Source organism: Adiantum capillus-veneris, chromosome 22, assembly GCF_014529385.1.
Source record: "Adiantum capillus-veneris isolate H3 chromosome 22, ASM1452938v2, whole genome shotgun sequence".
Classification (NCBI taxonomy): domain Eukaryota; kingdom Viridiplantae; phylum Streptophyta; class Polypodiopsida; order Polypodiales; family Pteridaceae; genus Adiantum; species Adiantum capillus-veneris.
The window spans coordinates 24,649,883-24,666,125 of record NC_140952.1 but is presented as its reverse complement, the minus strand read 5'-3'; the positions used below and the strand labels follow the sequence as shown (position 1 = coordinate 24,666,125).

General features: G+C 43.4%; 1 protein-coding gene across 3 annotated transcripts in view; it reads right to left on the bottom strand.

Moving 5' to 3' along the window:
* Positions 1-14,193, bottom strand: part of ARIA (ARM repeat protein interacting with ABF2) — a 58,549-nt gene extending 44,356 nt beyond the window's left edge. For 2 of the 3 annotated variants that reach the window (XM_086494917.1, XM_086494919.1), the window contains exon 1: positions 13,436-14,192. In XM_086494917.1, coding sequence (XP_086351043.1) covers positions 13,436-13,694 — 259 coding nt within the window. In that variant the 5' untranslated portion in view covers positions 13,695-14,192. Of the gene's footprint in view, positions 1-13,435 lie in introns of all 3 variants that reach the window. The other variant, XM_086494918.1, reaches the window with a different exon arrangement.
* Between the last annotated feature and the right edge of the window lie 2,050 nt (positions 14,194-16,243).

Genomic DNA, 16,243 nt, shown 5'->3' with positions numbered 1-16,243 from the left:
GCTGAATCACCAAACCCCTTCGTTTGTTGCCCTTCCGTCACATAAACCCCTTCGCCTAGAGTGCTCGCACCTTTTTCGGTGAAAAGGCACTAACCCAGCAGCCCTTGATCCTTATCGCACCCCTCCAAACGTTTTGCACCTTTTGCTCACAGAAAATCCCAAGCGTTGGCGCTCCTTGCTGCTGGCATGCTAGTTCGTGACACCCTTTTGCTGGCAAACCTCTTCGCTCGCCTTTATTTTACGTAAAACCTCAGTAGCGCCCAATTATTAAACCCAGCAGTGCACGCTATTTTATTGAACCCCACATTAGTGTCCCCAATGGTGGCCAACCCATCAATTAAAGGGTAATGTGAAACCAGCCTTTTAACACCCACAAAACCTCCAGCCCTCTTACATAAAAACGAAAACATGACCAGCAACAACGCTACCCTCTCACCCTCCTCTAGCGCTGGCAGCATTTCGCCCTCTCTGCCATGGCTGACGGGGATTACTTACATATTCCCTTCATCTCGTATATAGATGATGTTCCGGAGGACGTTTTATCCGAAAATCTTCTTCCGCGAGAGTGGATCGTGATTCCGGACACTGTTCTCCCGGAAAAAAACCCCTTGCACCCAAAGTGGTAGTTCTTTCCGATTCCCCGACTCCAGAGCCCGAACCCATTTCCGACATAGTTTCAACTCCCGGAGTACCCGTCCCAAAACGTGCTGCTACACCTGTTTGAGTTCCCTTTGAGGTGTAACCATGCTGAATTCTCAAGACGGAGGTGGTCAATCTAACGATGCCCTTACTCTTGCTTCTCCACCACCTTCCGAAGCTTCAGTGGAAGAACCAAACGAACCAGATCCAACTGATGAGGTAGACAATCGCGAAATTCAATTACTTTATAAAAATTTTAATGCTACACAAAAGAAGAAACGTGATGTTAAACTGCCTGAGTTGTATAACGGCCGCTGCGACAAGCGCGTGCTGGACCAATGGCTGTTCAAAATGGAGGTTTACTTATCAAACACAAATTTAGTAGAGAGAAAAAAATTTGCACTTGCTAGTTCTCTGCGCAAAGTCTTAATAGAATCTCATTCCCCACTACCTACTCTACACATACACCAAGTTTGGAGCATTTCTATCGCGAAAAGGACCTCCATTTTGGCATTGGAACGTGCTCAGGTAACAATTTCTGGTTATGTGCAAAAAATTACAGCAAGCATGTGTGTGTGTGTTTTGCATGTTTCTATGGTTGGTTGATTGCAGGAATGATTACGTCCAAAGTGGCACAGTTAGTGGAAGTTTTGTGGAAGGTAGACTCTCCCCTACGAGAGCTTCCCAAAATCTCGCAGAAGAGGATAGATCCTCTCAGTAGTAAAAGAGCAGTTCTTCTAGAAGCAAAAAAAAAGCCAAGAAAGAATAGAGGACGGGCTTTCGCCCCGTTCCTGTGCTTGTAAAGATTCTCTCTTAGTAATAAAGATATTCTCTTTATGGGGGGGGACCAACCCATCTTTTGGTCCCCAATGAAGTGTCAAGCTTTTTCTCTCTCTCTCCAATTCTCTTGAGTATTTGAAGTACAATTAAAAGTCACTTTACGCTTTCGTATTTTTGTGACAGTGGTATCAGAGCAAGGTCATCTCTCTCTTTCTTAAGGGATTGACGACTCTTGGCAGACTGCAGAAATGGGAGGACGCGAGATAGTTCTCTCTCCTTCAACAGCAGGTGGAAGAGTTGCAAAAAGCTCTCTCCCATCCAGAAGTCCAAAAGATTCTCTTTACTCTTGAGAAAGGGAAGGAGAAAATGCCGATGGGGTCGGGAGACATCTCGCAAAACCCAAAGGCGCCAGAACCAAGGAAAGATCCTTTGATTGGAACCTCCCACATGCACGAGAGGCACAGGAAACCTCTAGAACGTCATGTGCGGTTAACCCAAAGGTTCAAGAGCATAATCCCCCTGATTCCCCTCGGTTCTCTTTCATGAAGGATCTGGATGACATAGTTGCTCCGGAAGACATGTTTCTTGACGATCCGTCGCAGCAAGAAGTGCATTCAAGGGAAAAGATTCCTATCCACAAGGAGTCTAAGCATAGAAAGAAGGAGCACCATAAGAAAAAGCACCACAGGCAGAAAACATTCAAGTCGGGAGACAAAGATGTGAAATTTGACACCTACAATGGACGGCGTGATAATGACAAATCTTTTGCTTTCATCCGCCAATTCGAAGTTGCATTTGCTGAAGGGAATTTTAAAGAAAGATCCAAGCTTCACCATGTTAGTATGTACCTGAAAGGCACCGCCAGCAGTTGGTGGTTAACCCTTATCCTTGAAGATCGTAAACCCCAAGATTGGACTACTTTCAAGAAGGAGTTCTACGCACAGTTCCTTCCTCCAGACTATGAGGAAGAGGTAAAGAAAGAGTGGGATCGACTTTCACAGTTGGAGAACGAAACTGTTCCACGCTATGTGGATAGGTTTTGGGACGTTCTCTTGAAAGTCACTCCATTCAAGAAGATTGATGATTCGGAAAAGATGTGCAAGTTTGAAGCAGGATTGCATGAAGCCTTGCAAAAGGCTATGAAGCTTTACCCTCGAGGTAACTTGCAGATACTTCAGATTGGATTTGCCTTCTCACTGGCGCATCCATTATGCTTTTCATGTCAATCTCCTCCGACCATATGTTGGACCTCCTCCAGTAGCGCCAGTACAAGAAGATCCTCTAGAAGTCGAAGAGATTGAGAAAATCCTTCAACCTGAACAGATAATACACCACTCGGAGAGACAACTCAAGTCGGGGAGTCTACATCGAAAGTATTTAGTCAAGTTCAAGAATTACACTCCTTTAGATGCAAAGTGGATGACTGAGTCCGATCCTAACGACTACCCAGACATCTTGCACAGTTATGTTGACGCTCTACAGTTGAGGTCAACTGTTTAGAACCAAGAGGGATGTAACTATGTCAGACTTTGTAAATAATTAATTTATTTATGAGAAAAGAATTATCTAATTAGTTGTGTGTACATCAGAATAGATCTAGCAGTTTTTGGGGCCTCAGGTGTGCCCAAGTTTGGACAAGTGCACCTCAGGGAGACCCTAGCAGAAAAATACCCTGAAGCCCTAGTGATTGGGAAATTGGGTCTTCAATAAAGGGGTAGATAGTAGCCTCATATTTCAGGCTCATAAATTACGCGCGCTTGTGCAAGCACAGGAATGAGATGGGGTCCTTAGACTATTAACCCTAAGACTTGATTATTTTACGGCCTTAGGATAAGTTAGTTAAAAGTATTCTTAAATGATTTGCGCTGGACCAAATGGCTGGACAAGTGCGAACAAGTAATGCCAGAGCATTGCTGGCACGGCAATGCGCTAGGGAGCAGCTAACGTTTTCATTTGTTGCATCTATGTGTGCAGTTGTGCACTTAATTGCACATTTCATTAACTAACATAGGATTTTTAAAGTCAAAAGTTGAATGGTTTTTAAGTTTTAAAGTAAGTGTGCCACTTGGCACACTTTCCCATGCAATCTCTCTCTCTCTCTCTCTCTCTCTCTCTCTCTCTCTCTCTCTCTCTCTCTCTCTCTCTCTCTCTCCATGCTAGCGCCCCCTCCTCTGGGAGGCTATAAGAGAGCAGCCCCTCCCCCTCTTGCCAGGTTGGCAGTGCACTACCCCCCCAAGTTGACCATCCTCTACGCAGTGAAGCTCTCCATTGAAGCTTGAGAGCAGCACCTTGTGGTGTATGTGGAGCCTCTGAGCACCCATCACCTAGAACAAGGCCTCTCATGGTTGCATGCAGCTTTGGGAGAAGTTTCATCACGTAAAGTAGTAGAAAACTCTCTTTCTCCCTTGTCTAGCTGCTGCAAATTCCCTGTTTTCAGCCCCTAATCACTTGTATTAGGGTGAATTTCAGCAAAGTCTTAATAGAAGCTCATTCCCCACTACCTACTCTACACATACACCAAGTTTGGAGCATTTCTATCGCGAAAAGGACCTCCATTTTGACATTGGAACGCGCTCACGTAACAATTTCTGGTTATGTGCAGAAAATTACAGCAAGTGTGTGTGTGTGTGTTTTGCATGTTTCTGTGGTTGCTTGATTGCAGGAATGATTACATCCAAAGTGGCACAGTTAGCGGAAGATAGACCCTCATTCGTGAGAGCTTCTGATGAGTTTTGTGGAAGGTAGACTCTCCCCTACGAGAGCTTCCCAAAATCTCGCAGAAGAGGATAGATCCTCTCAGTAGTCAAAGAGCAGTTCTTCTACTCTCTCACTCAGAAGCAGAAAAAAAGCCAAGAAAGAATAGAAGACGGGCTTTCACCCCGTTCCTGTGCTTGTAAAGATTCTCTCTTAGTAATAAAGATATTCTCTTTATGGGGGGGGACCAGCCCATCTTCTGGTCCCCAATGAAGTGTCAAGCTTTTTCTCTCTCTCTCCAATTCTCTTGAGTATTTGAAGTACAATTAAAAGTCAATTTACGCTTCCGTATTTTTGTGACAAAACCTGCCAATGCGAATTTTCATACTCGGTCCTCTCTTCGCTGCCTGAGCCAGACAGGTTCCTTGGCCGCGTATATCACAGAGTTTCAGAGATTAACTCTGGAGATAGAGAATCTCAACCCCTCTGATAAACTACACAGTTTCATTGACGGGCTTGAACCAACCCTGAAGGACGATGTGCACAAATACAACCCTACCACCTTGGATGCTGCAATAGCCTATGTGGAGCGTCTTGGCGATAATCGGCGCCCTACACGGAATTTTCTCCCTAGTGCCAGATCTTCAAACAACGCTCGCTTTTCACAGCACGATCGTAGAGAAAGCCATGGCCAAAGTCAACAGCAACAATCTCAGTTCAGACAACAAGCAACAGAGCCTTATTCAACTTTAAGGTTCTATTCTCAAGATAGACAATTTCAAAGCAGATTTCCTTCAAATGTTCCTCCACTTGATCGTGGTAAAGGACGTAATTTTTCTCAAGATCGGCATTCCAATAGTCAGCAAGGCTCTTCGTCAAATGCATCTTCGACTTCAAAGAAGGAAGGATTATGTACAATTTGCAATGGTGACCATAGATGGTATCAATGTCCAAAGAAACCAAATCCATCTATTTTGAAAAGAAATTCCAACGCGGAAACATCATCGAATGCTGAACAACCAGCTTCTGCTCAAGATAAAGGAAAATCAGTGGTCAATACAATTCATGTCTCAGAGGATACGAATATTCTTATGAAGCATGCTCAGTGCAAATCTTCAATTTTGGAGCCTCTTTCAAAGCAAGTTCTGAGCCTTCTTGGAACTCTCAATGGTCGCTTCATCAATGTTTTGGTGGACAACGGATGCTCGAATAATTTCATCAACACTCAAATAGTTCAACAGCTTGGCTTACCAACTCAGAAGACATCTCACTTATATGATGTGGAATTAGCAAATGCATCAATTTTGACTTGTGATCAAACAGTTCGACAGTTGCAATTCGAGATTCAAACTTATGCAGATCAATTGGATTTCAAAGTCATGCCTTTATCTTATTACGACATGATTCTTGGTCAGCATTGGTTATTCCAGTACGACCCCGCAATTAGCTTTCGAGGACATACCATCAATTTGTTCAAAGATGGACGTGAATTGACTTTACACGGGCTTTATCACGCGGAACAAGCACGAAGTTTTTCCAAGAGATACTTTGTTACCAAACAAAGATAAGGACATAGTTGCAGATTCTGAGCCAAAAGATGATTATGCTTTCTTTGATCCTTTGCTAAATGATGATATGCCAATTGCAAGTCATGAAGTGACAATTTTTGAAGATGATTCTAAAGAATTTTGGGATTTATTATTGGAAGATGATTACAATCTCAATCCAAAATCCTCTCCAATGATTCACAAAGTTGAAGTTACCGCATCTGAAGAGTGCCTTCAAAAGATTTCCTCTTCACCAAATATTTCGCAGTTATTGGAAGATTTTGAACCAGAAGTCTTACATCACATGAAGGATTTTTGAAGATCAACCCCTTGTTGCAGTCAGCCTGACTATGCCAAATTCCTCAAAAAAGTCTTTGAACAATGCAATGACAAGGGATTTAGCAGTCAAAGCAAAAAGGTTTCGCATGTCACGTGACACATCCAACCTGATGTGTCCGTGGACAAGCTACAGCATAACAAGGGTTCTGTCAGTCCAATCAGTCTAGATTTAGAGGTGATCTAGCACTTTTGTGAGTTTGTTCGCAGACCGTGCATGCCCATACACTTAGTGTAGATGCATACCTCTGGTTGCACACAGCATGATCATAAGCATTCCCATCAGAATCCTTCAGGGGAATTTTCCAATGCATTTAGCCTATTTTCCCTATTTTTGACATTTTTCACTTATTATTTTTAATTGACTTTTATTGGAGGCCATCCGGCAACAACAGAGCCATTTTCAGCCCTAGCGTTTTTTATTTGCAGATCAGCCCCAACGTTTTGCAGGTTCACCGCGACGGAACATCAAGAACCATCAATGTTTTCAGTTTTCAACCCTTAGACACCGCAGATCAAGTCCCGAACCTCGCAGATCTCACCTTCCCGCAGCGCACGGTCAGTTTCCGCAAGGTTTACAGTTTCAACCCGGAAAAACGCACATTTCAGCATCTGCGTTTTCAACGCGTCGTCATACCGTCGTCATCGACATCGTTACCGACAAAGAGTCAAAATTCAGCAGATAGAAGATTTGCAGATTTCAGCCTTAGAGTTTTCAGATTTCAGCCCGTCTCGTCGTCGTCCTCATCGTCATCGACATCGTCGGCAAGTCCAAGCATTGTAGAGATTTGTGCAATCTTAAGTAGACCGCTCTCTTCATAGAGAGTGGGGCCTTCGGAGGAGGGTTTTACAACGTCTCTGCGATCGTATTCTCTTATCTCTCTATCTCTCAGTCTCATGCACTTCCATTCACAGTGTCCATTCACTTTGTTTGTGTCCATTGCACTCTCTCACTAAAGGAACGGAAGGCTCTCCCTTCCATAAGTAAAAGGAACCTTGAGCACATTATGGAGCACTCATCTTGAGCAAAGTTCAACATTCATTCCGCTGCGCCTAAGATTGGTATCAGAGCTTTGGCAGTGTTTTGTATCACTCAAGGAAAGAACCACAAGAATCACAATAATTTTTTTTGCTTGTTGAGGTCGCACGAACCCAAGTTCGCTTGGGCGTGTCGATTCCTAATCGTGTTTTTGAAGAGTGACAGGAATCCCAAGAAAGAAGGGCTTGTCCAGCCTCCCCTTGTGCCTCTTTTCACTCATTGAGAGCGGACCGTGCACTTAGCGGCCAACCAATCGACGTGAGGTGGGTAAAAGCAACCTTGGTGTGAGCGCAAGGCCGCCAAGGGGTGCGCCCACGGAAAAGAGCAGAACTCGGGTGAAGAGAAGATCCTTCTCAAACAGATTGCAAGCGAAAGAAAACCTCAAGAACCTCAAGACCCTCAAGAACCCAAGAACCCAAGACCTCAAGAACCCAAGTTCCTCGTGAACTTAAGAACCAAAGATCATAGTGCATGGTCATCACTCGATGCGGAATGGATACTTCGCTTGGAGGTGATGAGCATCAAAGAGGCGAAGAAAAATTTTCCCCATCAGTAGGTTTTTCCGACCCTTCCCCATCTACGTCAAGGATTGCACTAACTCCTATGGAGGCTTTGGACCATATGTTTATGGAAAGGAAGTTAGAACGCGAAGCAAGACAAGCAAAAAGAATGGCAGAATTTGATCGTGAATGCAAAGAAAGAAAAGCAGAAATGGATCGCAGACACGCAGAAAGAAAAGCAAAAAGAGAAGCAGAAAGAAAGGCACCCATAGAGCGTGAGCATGAGCAAGCGCGACACATGCAAGAGTTGTTGCGACTCTTTTCTCAAGTGCAGGCACAGATGCAAGAGATTCGGGAAAAGGAGACTCTTTCCGTCTCTTCTTCTCCAAAGCATGACACACAGGATTTGCATGATTATAAGAAGCATGATGAATTGATTGAAAATGATGAGCATGATGATTTGGATGCCAATGATTTGCATGATGATTTGGATGATGATGACAAGCATGATGATTTGCATGATCAAGATGTGACTTCTCACAAGCATGATGATTTGCATGATCAAGATGTGATTTCTCACAAGCATGAAGAGTTGCATGACAATGATGTGATTGTTCACAAGGATGATGTGTTAGTTGATACTTTCTCTGGTGAAGCTAACCTCATTGCAGATTCGATCAATCACGAAGAACTGATCTTGGCTCTCGAGCCTAGGTCCAAAGAACCCCTTCAAGAAGAACCGATCTTGGCTCTCGAGCCTCGGTCCAAAGAAACCTCACAGGAAGTACTATGTATTCGAATGATTAGTAAGCACGCATTGTAAGTGTTTCATTCGTGATCGTTTCCTGTATTTTCCTCGGCGTCTTTATGTGATCCCTTTTCCTACGCATGACATATTGTACGTTGAGCACGTTTCACTCATGAATGAGCACAGATGTATGCGGATTTTTCATGAAAAGCTGAAAAGTATGCATTCAAGGAAGTCACATTCCATATCTCTTTCTTGGCACGACACATTTGTAGAAAGAGCACAAGCAAGTATGAGCACCAAGCATGGGCATTTCCGTTGTGAATTGCCACAGTTGATTGCTTTAGATCATAAGAGAAAGATTCGATTTCATTGTTTGCGTGTGTGTGGTGAACGGTTTGGCACTCCGTCTCTTTGTTCATCTACATTGCATGCACGGTCTTTGAGGAAGACAAGATTTTTTCCACTCACTTTACAAGGAATAGGTATGTTCATGGTTTTGTGTTGGAAATGGTTTCAGGAATTTTCAGCCATGGAGATTCTTGAAGAAGAAAGAAGCATGACTCTAGACGAAGTTGAAGCATTGAAGGAGACTCAAAAGACTCTGTGTCGCTTTCGGCGCGGCCCAAAGAAGCAAGCGTTGCAGACCTTTATGAAGTTCAAGTATCGCACGACCCACACATCCTAGTGGGCCGGTGAAGAGTCCCTTTCCGGATTCCGGATGCTATTGGCGATCTCCCTCGACGCCATACAGTTGGGTAGCAGTACCTCACGTTGAAAAGGAGGGGATGTCACGTGACACATCCAATCCTATGTGTCTGTGGACAAGCTACAGCACGACAAGGGTTCAGTTAGTCCAATCAGTCTAGATTTAGAACTGATATGGCACTTTTGTGAGTGTTCGCAGACCGTGCATGCCCATACACTTAGTGTAGATGCATACCTCTGGTTGCACACAGCATGATCAGAAGCATTCCCATCAGAATCCTTCAGGGGAATTTTCCAGTGCATTTAGCCTATTTTCCTTATTTTTGACATTTTTCACTTATTATTTTTAATTGACTTTTGTTGGAAAGTAGGTAGGGCAAATTGAGTAAGTTTGTATACAAGCAAACCTAAGCTAGCACTAATTGGCAGAAGAGGCAGCAGGAGCACCACTGCTCAACAGGCAACTTCTCAGCAGAACCCCAAGCCCTAGCGTTTTTGCTCCACAGCAACAACCTAGCGTTTTTGGACCAGATCAGCCAGCGATTTGCACTTGCAGATTCCTTGCGTCAGAAGACTCAACAAGAGACCTAGCGTTTTGCAATTGCAGGCCATCCGGCGACAGCAGAGCCATTTTCAGCCCTAGCGTTTTTTATTTGCAGATCAGACCCAACATTTTGCAGGTTCACCGCGACGACGGAACATCAAGAACCATCAGCGTTTTCAGTTTTCAGCCCTTAGACACCGCAGATCAAGTCCCGAACCTCGCAGATCTCACCTTCCCGCAGCAGTTCCTCGCCGCACGGTCAGTTTCCGCAAGGTTTACAGTTTCAGCCTGGAAAACGCAGATTTCAGCATCTGCGTTTTCAGCGCGTCGTCGTCGTACCGCCGTCATCGACATTGTCACCGACATAGAGTCAGAATTCAGCAAATAAAAGATTTGCAGATTTCAGCCTTAGAGTTTTCAGATTTCAGCCCGTCTCGTCGTCGTCCTCATCGTCGGCAAGTCAAGCATTGTAGAGATTTGTGCAATCTTAAGTAGACCGCTCTCGCCATAGAGAGTGGGGCCTTCGGAGGAGGGTTTTACAATGTCTTTGGTGTCGTATTCTCTTCTCTCTCTATCTCTCAGTCTCATGCACTTCCATTCACAGTGTCCATTCACTTTGTTTGTGTCCATTGCACTCTCACTAAAGGAACGGCAGGCTCTCCCTTCCATAAGTAAAAGGAACCTTGAGCACATTATGGAGCACTCATCTTGAGTAAAGTTCAACATTCATTCTACTGCACCTTACATCGCAAGAAGCACAGGTTCAAGACAAAGATTTCAGATAACTCAAAGACTGAAGATTTCAGATAACTCAAAGACTGAAGATTTTCGGTGATTCAATGCTTTTCCAAAGTTCTATCAACATCAGAAGTCATTTCTTTGACACGGGCTCTCGTTATAAATGGGAGGGAATGTCATGATTGTACTATGTTGCAATATTACATCTACTCCTAGTTGCAAATACGCAAAGTGCCATGCCAAGGAGAACCCCTTCGCTTGGACGGTCACGACCCTTCGCTCAAGAGACATGCCTCTTCGCCAAAAGCCACACTCCTTCGACAACTGATCACACCCCTTCGCTCTACGATTGCTACTCTTCGTCCAATGGTTGCAACTCTTCGCCGAAAGGATGTGTCTTTACTTCTAAAGTCGCGTCTCTTCACCATGAGACGTGTCTTTTCATTTGTGTCTCTTAGTCTCCTATATAAGGAGCCTCTTGTACTCAGTTTTTAAGCATTCATTCAATCAATCAAGCACACATTCAGTCTCTTGAGTCTCAGTTTGATCTTAAGTATAAAGGTTTAGTCTTAAATTTACGATTAGCACCACTAATCCTCACACCTTCTGTCCCTGGCTCTTCTGCTTCTACTGAGTGCCCAATGGGATTCTTTTATAGATCTTTAGCAATTTGCCCTACGTACTTTTCCAACAAAAGTCACTTATTAATAAATAAGTGAAAAATGTGCACTTTGGGAAAAAGGCCCAAGGGTTCTATGCTCTGGAAAAAGCTCATGATGGGTTCTGAATGTCGTGCTAATGATCATGTTGTGTGCAATCAAAGGGTGTGCAACAATTCTAAGTGCCTGGACATGCACGGCCTGCGCACAGGCTCACAAGGGTGCCAGAAGGACCCAGAACACTTCCTAGGCTAACTTGAACCCTAGAAGTAGGACAACACTTGAAGCTCAACTCTGCATCTCACACGGGTAGTATGCCAAAGAGTGAGCTCTTTTACATATTTAAAGACCCTTGGCCATCCAAAAGCAGTTTATATGAAAAGCCCAAAAGCTAGCACCAAGGGTTGCCAATGAAATCCACGAAAATCTGTACAGCTGCCACGTCATCAGGTTAACGCAAGCCACAAGCGCCACGTCATCACCCCTCTATACAGGTTTGCAATGTGTGTGTGTGTGTGTGTGTGTGACTGCTTTATTTTAGGCCCCATCAGCCGGGGTTCCATAAGTTTTTGGGGCCACTCAATAAGAATCTGTAAGTTAGTAAATCCTTCTGCTTCTTCTACTTCTGCTAGGGTCCAAGACCTGCATGTTGGCTAGGTTAGGGCTACGGAGTCCTAACCCTCTCGGTCTTCAGCGGCTTGACACATCAGCAATTTGTGATAGTTTTTTGAGTTGAGGTCAAAGATGCACCTAATCAATGCATCTCTCCAGCCCGTCACAAACTCTCTCCATCTACAACGGTGGTCTGTGCCAACCTCTTTTTCAAAATTGGCAGCTCTTATGCCGCACAATGACTTCCTCTCTCTATATTCTCTCGTCTCTCTAGAGAGTACTGATTTCTCTCTCTAAACCTGAATTTCAAAATTTCTCTTGGCACTCTCTCTCTCTCTCTCTCTCTCTCTCTCTCTCTCTCTCTCTCTCTCTCTCTCTCTCTCTCTCTAGAGAATCTAGAGAATTTTCTCTCTAAAAGCTCAGCTTCTCTCTCTCTCCAAATCTGAATTTTCTATCTCAAAAATCTTAATGAAAGTAACTACGTTAAACGCAATGGGGGCAAGGACCCTTTTTTTGCCAGCTCTAAGAGAAGCCAGAGGGGGGGCTCTTTTAACACTAGGTATGTGTGTCTGCAGGCTTACTTTTTCAAAAGGAAATTCCCTATTCAAGCTAGCCTTCACACACTATTAAAGCGAACCCCCTGGTGCACACGTGACACTTCGGACAGTTGTCCTTGCAATAAACAATGAATAAAGAAATACCCAATCAAGGGATGCTAGCATTGGCACTTCAAGGTCACTGATTTGTGTACATGGACATACGGCTCCAAGATCCTCGCCCTATCTCCCTTCATTTTAATTCCAATTCACTTATTTCTAGTTGTTTGAAGTGTTGAAGTGCTCTGAGGTTTTGCAGATTATAGTAGTTCTTTCACCAAAAGTAATTACACACTCTCTAAGCAAAGAATCCATACACCAACACAACTACTTTATTCTCAATCTGTCAGATCTCCTGACCTATTCATTTTTATCAACTCCAAGACGTGGAGAATTCTCCATATACTGTATCATCAACACAACAAGAGGAATCTCATCTCTATCTGAACTACATGTAGGTATAAAAAAATCTTCAGGAGCCGTATAAGCTTTGGAGAAAACAGGTAGTATAGCTGCTGAAGAAGAAGAAGCCTCTTGAGGTGGATCCTGTAAGATAGGATCCCTACGTTCATCGACCTAGAAAACTAGAGGAGCCTTTGTCTACCTCTGATCACCTTCTCCTCCTCTTCTTTACCTCCATCCTCTTGCCACTGAAAATTCTCTATCATTAAAAAACGAGTGCATATAGATCACACTAACATACAAGTTACAACAATGCATATAGATCACACTAACATACAAGTTACAACAACGCAATGAGGGCTAACTACACAAGTCCAACATACAATGTCAAACTAAATCAAGATTGTATACAAAAGTCCATGCAAACCATGGTAAAACATGATGCAAAAACCATTCTTATACGTAGAGTTCCTAGGTACAAAACCATGCTAGAATGCTCTATCAATTGGCATAAGTACCTCTGAGATAGACAAAGTTAAACCACATGCCTCAATGCGTTGGCATTCAAAAACCAGCCACATTGAAGCACTCTTTCATATTCCTATTATATTCATGTATAAAGATCTGCGTGGCTCACCATTCAAGGACTAGCCACATTGAAGCACTCTTCATATTCCTATTATATTCATGTGTAATAAAGATCTACGTGGTTCACCAACAACAAATGTGATATATACGGTAAACCACTCTTTTCCCTTGTGTTTATTCCTGATGCTCTTTTACTCTTACTCATTCAGACTATACTTGCGTACTCAAGACATGCATGCACCTGTCACGTACACATGTAATTTTCTACCTTGTAACTGGAGAGTTGACAAGTAAATATGGCAAACCTTGCTTCGCAAACTCGGCTAAAGCATGTGCTGCACGACGAGCTGCGACACGATCAGATTCAGAGGCAGAAGTACAAGTTTTCAAGATGTCCACTTGGACACGAACATCAGCAGGTAGAGAGTTAGATGAGCCATCTGTTACTGAAGCAGCCCCTAGATTTGTATCTGCCAGCTTTCTCTTATGGCCCTTCCTTTCACCTGACGGTAGAAGTTTTGCATCCATCCGTTCATTCCCAGAAGAAAGGGCCCTTGATTCCATAGAATGGAAGAGTCACCTACCACGTTGTCTTGCCAATTACTGTGTAAAACCCTAGCACTCTTCTGAATGCCTGCAAATGGTGTAAAACCTGGGCTCCTCTTTTGTACGCTCCCCTCATATCTCTTGCTGCTTAGGAAATGCTTGATCTCTGTTGCTGGCGGCAAAAAATCGCCGCCATGTTCTTGATTCAGATGCTCTTTGAAGGAAAAGATATAAAGGAGCGCTTCTGCACACAAGCTGAGGAAGGAGAACCGGAATTCGCCAGTGGATATGGCGATCAGGGAAAGAGAGGTCCACAGCTACTTGAGCGAAGAGAAACGCTGGTCAGGGAGAGATTTTCTGCGAGAAAGGCAGGCACTGCAGAGGGAAGCTCGACGAGATGGAGAGCGGGCAGTAGTACGCAAGGGCTCTGTGGAAATGGAGGAGGAAGAAGGCAGGCAAACATCATAATTTTAATTTGCACGACAAGCGCCTGTTTAAGAGTTTCTTAGCACAATTCAAATTTCCTCCCTCTGATCTTGTCGTTTGTCGTCCTTGGGACTCAAGTGTAATAGCACCTCCAAATTTTGCCCAAAATTTAAATTTGAAGGTGAGAAAACCTACCACATCTAAAGAGGTTTAGTGTAAAAATATTCAAATGTAGTCAATTTACTCTGACATTTCTCATATGTAAGTCTTCCAAGGTTTTGGAGCAAAGTTCTTTTCAAGGAGTGGGACTCCTCTTATGCTTCTCCAATGCCTAGGTATGTGCCTCTCCAAATTTAATATACCCAGCTAATGTGGTTGTTTCGCAAGTGCTGTGTGTGTGTGAGGAGGCATACTTGAGTGCTTCAAAGTGTTGTTGTTCGATCCTTTTGTATCTTTCACTCATGAGGGACATCAAAAGTTTTTCCCCTCAACTTGTAAATGGATTTTGTGGTTAGCTTATACTCTTGTAATCTATGTGTGTGATCTTCAAAGTCTTTATCGTACCTCTACTTTTTTTTTTAAAGTACACGTGGGTCAACCCCCATCTTGTTTGTGGGCACCAATCCTTGAGATATGCATCGGTGTGACGAGACTACCATGCATGCGCCATCCTGTGTGCTCAAAAACATTGTATGTGAAAGTCCATTTGAGGCACGATCAAGAATGGTAATTTTTTTATTGGCTTTCTCTTTTGGCCTAGCTCCATCACCAATGGAGCTTTAATAATTATTGTTTGCTTTAATCCCTAAGTGGCATCACATAAGGAAGAGATTGAGAGTTGAAGCTCTCTTTATAATGGGAGATATATTTATGTGATTGCCCTTACCATAGGAGAAGATAGATTTTATGGTTATTGTTGTTCAATGGCCATCAGCTCATCTCATCTAAATTTCTCAATTAAGAAAGATTTCACATTGCTATTATAACCATATGTATATGTATAAAAGACACACATTTGAATGTAGGCTTTGAGTCATGAGTGTTAAAGATAGAAGATTGAGACTGAGTTTGCAACATTCATGCATCTTTCATATTGGGGATATAAGAGCTTGTATAGACTATTATGGTAGCCAATTTTGTTTGGGGGTGTGGTTTAGCTATGATTTACGAAGATGTTTTTCCTACATCATTGGACATAGAGTTTACTCAATTATAGATATCATGCTTACGTGTTGGGGTCTTTGGTCATTCATTAAATGATTTTATTCTTTATCTTAATTTTTGTGATTTGTAATGGAGATTTGTTAATATTGAAGCCATTTTTATCAACTTTTGAGGGTAACCTCTTACGATAGTTATGTATTAATTGTTGGAAGTACGGTTGTAGGAATGCACATGGAGATGGAGAAGATGAAGGAGAAGCTCAAGAGCACATGACAAAGGAAGAAGTAAAACTAAGTGTGCTAATACAAAATAAATATATGGTTTCTCCTAGATTGAAGGGCATATATACCGAGATTTTTTTATAAAAAACCTCCTAGTGTCAAGTCTAGGGTAAGACGGCCAAGACCAAGGGCCAGGACACACATAAGGTACAGGAGTTGCAGGCCAAGGGCCTATATTAGACATGGTTGGGTGGAGAGTTGCATGTGCTAGTCCCTAGTCTCTCATATTGGGTATCAGAGCTCAGGAAAACAGAATGGAGGAGGGGGAGAACCGGTGTGGGGAAGCGGCGTGGTTCGGTTCGTTCTATTTCTCTCGCTCCTTGATGGCGAACTAGGGGCCATGGGGGGCAAGCCTATTGCAAGGTCGTGATGCAAGGTTGGGTATAGGGTTTCTATCTCTCTCTCCCTAGGTGGTGCTTGAATAGCCGAAGGAAACAAGGCTTTCTTGGCAGAGGGAGAGAGAGGAGAAGGGGTCACGGTAACAACCCCTTGGTTGGAGGAGAGGGCCAAATCGAACTGTAAAGAATTCGGTGGGGCTGTATGAAAATTTCCCATGCTCTATCGTTTGGCAGCTTGCTACCATCGCCAAGTAGTCTTTTTTTCATAATTTTAGCAAAGGGGCGCCCTATTTTGGGCACCCTCTCCACATAAGGACTATAGCCCACAATAGAAGTCGTCCATGCAAGATGCCAGCAT